This window comes from Nymphaea colorata, chromosome 4 (assembly GCF_008831285.2).
Source record: "Nymphaea colorata isolate Beijing-Zhang1983 chromosome 4, ASM883128v2, whole genome shotgun sequence".
Lineage (NCBI taxonomy): Eukaryota > Viridiplantae > Streptophyta > Magnoliopsida > Nymphaeales > Nymphaeaceae > Nymphaea > Nymphaea colorata.
This window is the reverse complement of record NC_045141.1, coordinates 9267837-9277563: the sequence shown is the minus strand read 5'-3', so window position 1 is coordinate 9277563 and position 9727 is coordinate 9267837. Positions and strand designations below refer to the sequence as shown.

Below are 9727 nucleotides of genomic sequence, written 5' to 3'. Positions count from 1 at the left end.
TTCTGGAGCACTCCAAAAGCCAAAATATTTTTGAGGATGCAAACAACGTTTCTATAATGTCAGACTACCTATTAAGCTTTTGTAGACCATGTTTTGTACCGAGTGTAAAATTATCATTTATACATATGTGTATTATTTTGCATAAACCAAAGTTTGGAGTTACAAGAACCCAGCTTAGGATACTCATGCATCAAACCTAAGCCTAGTGAGGCTCACGCAAGGTCTAAGCTAGTCTGGAATTGAGTTCAACAAGGTTCGAACTTAGTTCAGCATGTTTGACCAGAACTGACATGAGCCTAGTCTAACCGACATCCAGCTAAGTCTAGACGTAGATCAAGCCCATGTCCACCTCTTCAATACTGAGTCTAAGCCCTTATGACAAAATTGAGCCTAGTTTTGGAGCCCAAATTTCATATCTCCAAATCTCATATCTATTGTTCATATCATAATAACAGAACTCAAATCTATAATCTACTTTGATTCAAATCTATATCTTAATTTCATATTTCCATATTTAAATCTCTCAACCCAGATCTTAATCCAGACTTTTGATCTAAGTCCTAAATTCAAATTCTTATTCAGTTCGCAATCTAGATCTCTTCAACAACTAGATAGTAATCTGGATCTATATCTGAATCCAGAATTCAAATCCAAATCAGTAAGATTTTGACATGTGTCACCATCTTTAAAATTCTGACATGTGTTAGCTCTTTGCTTTTACATTTTTTATAGGTGTGTCAACTTCCTTTTTTACATTCTTGACACTTGTCACTATCCTGTAACTCCACCGCAGTTGTGACTTTCTCTTTCAAAATTTTGAGGCTTTTCAGAATCTTAGAGACTCCATTTTATTTGGGACTCTCTAATTTTTTATAAATGGAGAAGCATTAAGGGGGAAGATCTCATCTGAACTCTTTCATACTCAAGCTCCAAGGTCACAAGTATGCTGACACGTCTAATTAATGTTTTGCAAGCTTTTAGATCATGACATTCGGGATTTTGATATGTTTTCTAGTTTTAGATATGCAACTTTTTGAGTTCATGGAAAATTCAGAATTGTAAAAATTTCAAAAAACTCTATTGACAATCTAGAAATCGTAACCAGAAAAACTCTATCTCTATAACCAGAAATCATATTGACAATCCATTAAAAACACATTTTTCTCCTATATCTATAGTTTGTTTTCTCAAAATTTCATCAAATTATAAGTTTGTTGGGTTGTACATTTGGCCATTTTTTTCTACATCATGTTTGCTACAACTTCCAAACTGCAAAAATCAGATCATGTAATTTTGCCCACCATAGATTAGCTAATTCTAAGTTGATTTGATCAGTTAATTAGGTGGATTTAGTTGAAACTAGTTTTTTTCTGCAACTTTGTTACAAAATTGTATTTTTTGTCAACTTCATGATGTCTTTCCCTTTGTTTAATATTTTTAAAACTCTCAATTTTTGTCATGCAAAGATTCTATCATCAAATTTTCAACACAAAAGGATGTTTCTAACCGAGTCGAATCCCATTGCGAAGTTAGCCGTTTGAATCCTTTTTTTGTAATTCATGTGCACATTAGATTTTTTATCTAACTTTGTCGAATCATAACTTTTTGACTCTTGTATTTTTTTATGATACTATGAATTGAAGAAGAGAGAGAAGAAGAAGAAGAAGAAAGAGAGAGAATAGACAAAAAAGGGAGAGGAAGAAGACATGGGGGAGGAAGGGAAGCCACCAGCACAGCTAGAGAGTTTGGTCAGATCATTACATTGGCGTATTTGATTGAGGGGAAAACGGCTCAGTTTGTGTGTTTTTACAAAAGCCCAAATCCTAGTTTTCCCTAGGGGCTCTCTGGGGCCATTTGGCATGCAATTTTTATGCAAAATTATAGGATTGATGCCTATTTTTTTGTGCTCTATACATTGACATTGATTTAGGGGAAAACAGCTTAGTTTATGCATTTTTAAGAAGTCTCAAACCCCTAGTTTTCCTCGAGAGCCCTTTGGGACCAATTTGGCATGTAATGAAGCACACCATCATGATGACTTAGACAATTAAATGGGCTAAAGAGCCTAGATGGGTTTCTTTTAGCCCGGTCAGAATTAGCCATGGGGCGTTGGACAGCCATGGCCAGCTTGGGTCGGCCATGACTTGGAGGTTGCATGCTTGACCTTTTCACTTAGTATGCATCACACATGTGGTACCACGTGTCCGGTGTGCATTTTTACATTTGTGCCATCGCCTACGTGTTAGCACATACAGGCAAATGGGCATCCACATGCTCGCACTAATCATCCTGATGAATGCAGTTTAACCCTGAGGCATGTCGTCAGGGGTTACCATGCCAATTCCCTCTTATGTTAGCAAAATAGAGTTTTTTTTTTGTTTCCATGGCCTGGAAGCCGTTAAATGATCCCAGCTGTGCCAAATAGCATGATATGGTTTCTGATGAGCATTAACAAATTTGTACACATGTCTGTTAGTCCTTCTCTATGATTACACCCACTGATGTATGATCATATGATATGAGATCATGGACAGTGAGTTGACCTCTCCAAGAGGTGCTGTATTATGATTGGGGCGTGACAAATTGCCATCGGACCAGTACTTGTATGAATACACTTCCAGGCTTGCGAATCATATTATATGATGTTGTATGATGATTGTATTATACACTTTTTAGTGTATTTTATTAGATGATGTGATACGGGCATGTGTGGATATTGATATGTATTGTGAGCTTGAACATGAGATAGACGTTGGGCAATGGCCAAAGACCAGTTTTACCGTGAATGCATTTTACCGACTGAGTGTCAGTTGAACACATTATAAAAGGGGCTAGGTGGTTGGCTAAGAGGCCTGCATTCTGAGAACAGTCTATGTTATGAAGTGCTCCTCACCCAAGTTACTAGTGAGGACCCAGTCCCTGTATATAATATGGGACGCGCTGTTGTAGCAGCTATAACTGAGCTCAGTCTAGTTTGGAGTCACGGATAGGGTTATCTCATGTTCGTTTATCCATAGTGACTCGATTTGTGAGTAAGACCATAAGGTACATAGCGGTCTTGTGTATAGCCTTGTACATCCCAGTGGGGAATGCATTGATGCTTAGTGCTCAGCACTGTGTATGTGTATGCATGCAATTGTTGCAACTTGTTATGTATGGTGATTACTGTGTTGTGTAAATTGACTATATTTTGTGTGTTGGCACATCTTATTCATGTCTTATCTTTTGCTTGGATTATGCATTACAGGCCTTGGGATACTCATACTCTCTGAGGCATTGATGTTTGTTTTCAGGTACTCACTCGGCAGGGGGCAGTGCTTCTCAATCATGATGCTGTTAGGATAGAGAGTGATCTCTGTGCACTGTGATTTACATCATTCTTTGCCAATATTTTTTGTTGTGGGCCCGAATTTTGTATGTTTGGTCATGTAGGGCAATGCCTTTTGGTATAAATACATTGTTTTATGTACATGTATGTTTTGGGTTTGACCACTAAAGTATAGGTGTATCATGTGTTAGTCATAATGTTCACTCACTAAATGCACCACTATAATGGAATATAATACATATGTGCTTAGGGCAGAATGAGTTATACACCAATTATGTAGGCAATTATTATACTGTGTTGTAGGACAAGTCATGCTCTTTTCCACTAAAGCAAATTTGTGCACCATATATGATTTACATCGCTGCATTATGAGTCATGAATGGATGTAGTTGTTAATGGCATCATCACAATATTCAATGGTGTAAAGCTCGTGTAAATACGACAATATTGATGTTATTATCCGTTTGCGTAGATAGCTTCATGCATCTTTAATTTTCTGTTCATCATGTCGATTGAGCAATATTTAGCATATTTGGTTTGGTTTCATGTTTGTTTGTCAACATTAAGAAACACATATTTCATACGCACACACCCCTATGCATGTAGAGCATGCACACACCATGCAAGAAAGACAAGCTATGTTCTGTAGGAATTTTCATCAGACTTGCAGAGGTCATAACCTCATATCCACAGGGTTTTTTTGTTGTTTAGACAGCCATTGGTTCATCAGGACGTTACCTTTCTTTTGACAATTTTGGACACTGCTTGCCCCCCAGCCACGCAAATACAAGAAACTATTTTCTACAGGCAGCATTCTGTTGTGTAGAAATCTGACTTCTGTTCCTGACTGCATAGCCAACTAACCATGATGAATTTCACAATCATGTAAAAGGAAAACTTGGTTCTCCTTATGTTAGCTTTCCAGCGAGTTCTACTTTACATGTGTTTCATGATGTTTGACCTTTCTACTAGTCAAATTACAAAGACTAGTTTTCTGCATCCAAATTTTAGCAGAAGTCCGGATGTTGAGAAAGTGAATGGTGTACTCTTGATAGTTTTGTTGAGAGTTTAACATCAAAGTTTGAGTCAGGCATGCAGGGTTTTGCAGTTTGTAGGTCTTTAGAGTCATGTTAATATGTTTTTTTTATTCATAAGAAGAGCCATTAAAAAAATTAGGGCCCCTTATATGGATGTCGCTCTCTTTTGGCCAACATTCTTTTCTTTTGTTTATGGTTTTGACATGTTTGTTGCTTGGTTTGCTTGGATTTGACGACATGATCACTAGAGGATTGGCGTAACCCAAGTAAAATTATTTCCCACCCAAGTAAAATTATTTCCCCTCTCAAAGTAAAAGCCGGAGGTTTTATTCTAAAGTGTCTAAATTTCGTGGATTTGTCATAGTTGTATGCTTATTTTCATAAGCTTGGAGCCATGATCAGTGTGGGATTAGCTTAGTTACAAAAATTAAGGGTACATGTCATTTTAGAAATGTGATTTCATATTTGTGTTTTTAGGAGTGTCAATTTTCAAGTCCAAGGTTTTGTGCATAGGGCAACCTTTTTGATTTCTTTGGTTTTTCTCATTAGTTTCAGTTTGAATTCATTCCAATCATTAAATTTAATGATAATCATGCATTAGAAGTTACGTTGTGTTTGACTTTCATGTTTGAGGTGTTCTGGTTGATGGTTTTTCATATTAAGTCACTATGCTTGTGATCACGTGTTTTACAGATTGCCTGCATCCTATTTTATTCATTCTAGCTTAGACACGTTTTATTTGATAGATTTGAAGTTTACAATGCATTAAAATTCATATTGCATCCATCCTTTGCATTTTGGATATTTAGGTTGTTACATAACATATTGCACATTATTCTAGCTTACATATAGATATGCATTGAATCTTTCATTTTTCATGCATACTAGATGTTGCACGCATTTCATGCAATAGTTCCAATGTTTAGGACATGGAAGAACCTAGATCTAAGTTAGATTCTAGAAGTTTGGTACCTAGGTTGTTTAGTTCACCTAGAATTCTGTTTTCTGAAATTTTAGTTTTTGGCCTTACTTTGTCGTTTTAGTTCTCCCAAACCATGTGATCTTGATGAACTGTAAAAGCATTTAATTATTCACATGTGTCTACTTCATGCCCACCAAATTTCATGGCATTCCATGATGATTTAATCCCTCGTTTGCCAAATTACAGAAACTGGTTTTCTGCAAAATTCAGTTTGCAGAAATCAGTGTCGTAATTGCTGCCAACTTAGGAACTCAGTAACTCAAAGTCCGGAGTTCATTTTTCAATTCTGTAAAATCCTGCTGTCCCCTATGGGTGTCTAGTTTGTCTACAACAAATTTTACATGAATGCATGGTGTCTAACCCCTCCATCCATCCTGATTTTCGAAATCTGTTCTCTGCTCAAAATCGTAGCATGTCTATAACATATTACAACTTTTAGAAAGGTCTCTTTGCATCTCAAATGAAACCTAAAAGTGATTCTACATGCTTCTTGATTCAATAACATTCATTTTTCATGGATAAATGATGCCAAAGTAATTGAACTCATAATCGTGTTGTAAAATTTGAACCCCCTTCTTTGTTAGCCTCCTATAAAGTTATGTTCTTGAGTGACTTGTTTTCTGCATATTATTTATAGCATCGTATCTCCCTAGCCTAGGAACCCCTTTCCGAATCTGTAAAAGGAAATTTGTTTTCCTGATGATAAAGGCCAGGTCCCAAATTTTAGGAGAATTCACATCCATTCGTCCCAGCTTACTTCATCCCAAAGATGGCTGCAAGTAAGATTGCTGCAATTTTACAGCAGTAAGCTGTATTTCTGACACAGGTTGTCTACTCTCTTTTTGTGCCTATGAATACTTTCTTCAAACAAAAACTTGGAAAATGTTTTTTAGTATACGGGGAAAGGTCACACCAGTTTTTAGTCTCATCAGAGTTCGTTTGATAGGTTTTCCAAGGTATTCGTTATGTCTACGGATCACGTGTTACAGTCCTAATCTTTCAGGATGGTAATTTTGAGCAGGTGGCCTGCCCCTTAGCTTCGAACGTAAGTTTCCTGGCGCCAATCACTCGAATGTGGTTGCTACGAAGGTTGACCTCAATTTTCACAAAAATCCTTGTTTGTTGTGTATTTATTTTCAAACATCTCCACATTCCCTAAATCCTATATTCCAAATGTAACATAAAAGTAGAACATTGTCACATTCACCTTGATTTTCGCTTTTGGGCCGGTTTTTTAACGTGTCATCCCTGGATCAGGTGTCCTCCAGGTGGCTCTCATGTGATTTCACGGGGTGTTCAGGTAGGCTTCATTTCATGTTATGTTACATTAAATTTAGGCATATATCCATGCTCATTTCTTGTCATGCGTTATTTAGGTCTTGTCAGCACCTAAGAATGCTTTTCATGCATGATCAATATGTCCCTAAGTCGTTTGGCCTTCGTTCTAAAATTTCATGATATAAGATGTAGATAGATTTGTTTGCCCATAAACATCATCGTAAACTAAAATCATGTATGTACCATTGTGTAAGATACTTACACGTCTAACATGCTTATGTATTGTGGTTCCCAAAATCCGTCATTTGGAACATCATAGGTGGTTCATTCATGTTTATTTATGTTCTCGTTTTCATACATGCATCTAACCTCTTAAAATTGCATTCCAATCTACCAATATACACAACTACATGACCGAGGAATATAAGGGCTGGCTACAGGTTGCCGAAAAATGAGCCTGCCCATCTGAGGAAGACTAAGGCCCAAACAAACATCAAACAAAATAAACCCCATCTTACAAGCCTATCGCAGAAAAGATCCTAGCACATAAAAAGACTAGACGCTCAGTCAACTTCCTCAATTTTGGGACCAGCGCCAGACGTTCCGCCATTGTCACCGGCACCGAAGCCGCTGCGGCCGGGCATCCCTCCTTCTGCATCGAAGCCAGCACCACCGTCAGCACCACCACCTTGATACATCTTAGCGATTATGGGGTTGCAGGTGGCTTCCAGACCCTTGAGCTTGTCCTCGAACTCATCGACCTCCGCCAGTTGGTTGCTGTCCAACCAGTGGATCGCCGCATCCACCGCGCCCTCGATCTTCTGCTTGTCCGCCGGATCTAACTTACCGGCGAACTTCTCGTCCCTCACCGTGTTCCTCATGTTGTAGGCGTAGTTCTCAAGGGCATTCTTCGCCTCCACCTTCTTCTTCACCTCCTCGTCCTCCGCCTTGTACCTCTCCGCTTCCTTCACCATCTTTTCGATGTCCTCCTTGCTCAACCTTCCCTTGTCGTTTGTGATGGTGATCTTATTCTTCACCCCAGCCGTTTTGTCTTCGGCGGAGACATTCAGGATTCCGTTGGCGTCAATGTCGAAACAGACGTTGATCTGGGGGACGCCCCTCGGCGCCGGCGGGATACCGGAGAGCTCGAATTTCCCGAGCAGATTGTTGTCCTTGGTCCTCGCCCGCTCCCCTTCATACACCTGAATCAGGACAGCCGGCTGGTTGTCAGAGTAGGTGGAGAAGATCTGTTCCTTCTTGGTGGGGATGGTGGTGTTGCGCGGGATGAGCACCGTCATGACTCCGCCGGCAGTCTCGAGACCCAGGCTGAGCGGCGTGACGTCGAGGAGGAGCAGGTCCTGCACCTTCTCGTTGCCCTCACCGCTCAAGATGGCCGCCTGGACGGCAGCGCCGTAGGCGACGGCTTCATCGGGATTGATGCTCTTGCAGAGCTCCTTCCCATTGAAGAAATCTTGCAGCAGCTGCTGAACCTTGGGTATCCTGGTGGATCCCCCGACAAGCACGACATCATGGACGGAGGACTTGTCGATCTTGGCGTCACGCAGGCACTTTTCGACGGGTTCCATGCACTTCCTGAACAGGTCCATATTAAGCTCCTCGAACCTCGCCCTCGTGATCGTCGCGTAGAAGTCAATCCCCTCGTACAGAGAGTCAATCTCAATGGTCGTCTGAGCCGTGGACGAGAGCGTCCGCTTCGCCCTCTCGCAGGCAGTGCGCAACCGCCGGAGTGCCCTCGCATTGCCGGTGATGTCCTTCTTGTGCTTCCTTTTGAACTCCTGCACAAAGTGGTTCACCATGCGGTTGTCGAAGTCCTCACCGCCCAAATGGGTGTCCCCAGCCGTGGCCTTCACCTCGAAGATTCCCTCCTCTATGGTCAGGAGCGACACATCGAAGGTGCCGCCACCAAGGTCGAAGATGAGCACGTTCTTCTCGCCGCTGCGGCCGGCCTTCTTATCGAGCCCGTAGGCGATGGCCGCGGCAGTGGGCTCATTGATTATCCGCATCACGTTGAGCCCGGAGATGGCTCCGGCGTCCTTGGTGGCCTGCCTCTGCGAGTCATTGAAGTAGGCAGGGACGGTAATCACGGCGTTCTTGACCGTGGTGCCCAAGTACGCCTCAGCGATCTCCTTCATCTTGACGAGCACCATGGAGGAGATCTCCTCTGCCGCGAACTGCTTCTCCTCGCCCTTGTACTGGACGACGATCATAGGCTTATCTCCGGGGCCAGGGATGACCCTAAAGGGCCAGTGCCTCATATCGCTCTGAACCGTGGGGTCGCTGAACCGGCGGCCGATGAGGCGTTTAGCATCGAAGACGGTGTTCGCAGGATTCATGGCGACCTGGTTCTTGGCGGCGTCGCCGATGAGACGCTCGGTGTCGGTGAAGGCGACATAGGAAGGTGTGGTGCGATTTCCCTGGTCGTTGGCGATGATCTCCACGCGGTCGTGCTGCCACACTCCCACGCAACTGTAGGTGGTGCCGAGGTCGATGCCTATCGCCTTGCCTTCCTTGGCGGCCATGTCTTCAACGTCGAAACTCAAACAGAAGCAGAAGCTTGAAGGGAATGAGAGAACAATAGAGGAAGAGAAGCGAACAGTGGAATTCGCACCGCTGTAAAGAAAAGAAAAGAGGGATTGCGGAATCGCTTTTTCTTCTTTCTCGGTTTGCCTGGGGATGATTTTCGAATCGATGACAAACGCTGGAACATGGATCCATTTATAAAGGGGAGAGCGGAAGGAAGGAGAGAAGTCCAGAAACTGATCGAAGAAGAAAGAAACGGCCGGAGAGTCAACGGAGTAAGAGGGATCGAGTTTCCACTGGAAGACACGAGAGGGTTCGAGAGGGAAGCAGGGGACCGGCGGACCGCTAGTTTAGGCTTTAAGGGCCAGCTTTTGTTTTAATCACGATCGTGCCATCTTGACGGTTTCTGCTGGTGGGTCCCAATCGGCGGTCGCTGCCACCAGGTGTCGTGGCCCGCCAGGGTGCAATAGCGTTCGCTGGGTAGTGGCCGGGACCGACTTCAACTCTGATCTAACATTTAGAATTCAGTTTGGATCTTCTAGACCAGATCATTTTGGATTT

At 42.1% G+C, this 9727-nt stretch overlaps 1 protein-coding gene across 1 annotated transcript; it reads right to left on the bottom strand.

The window, feature by feature from the left end:
• Window positions 1–6984: 6984 nt before the first annotated feature.
• LOC116252780 (heat shock cognate 70 kDa protein-like) lies at window positions 6985–9450 on the bottom strand. The gene has a single exon (XM_031627307.2). It carries the CDS (start codon window positions 9163–9165, stop codon window positions 7189–7191), a length of 1977 nt encoding a protein of 658 aa, XP_031483167.1. The 5' UTR covers window positions 9166–9450; the 3' UTR covers window positions 6985–7188.
• Between the last annotated feature and the right edge of the window lie 277 nt (window positions 9451–9727).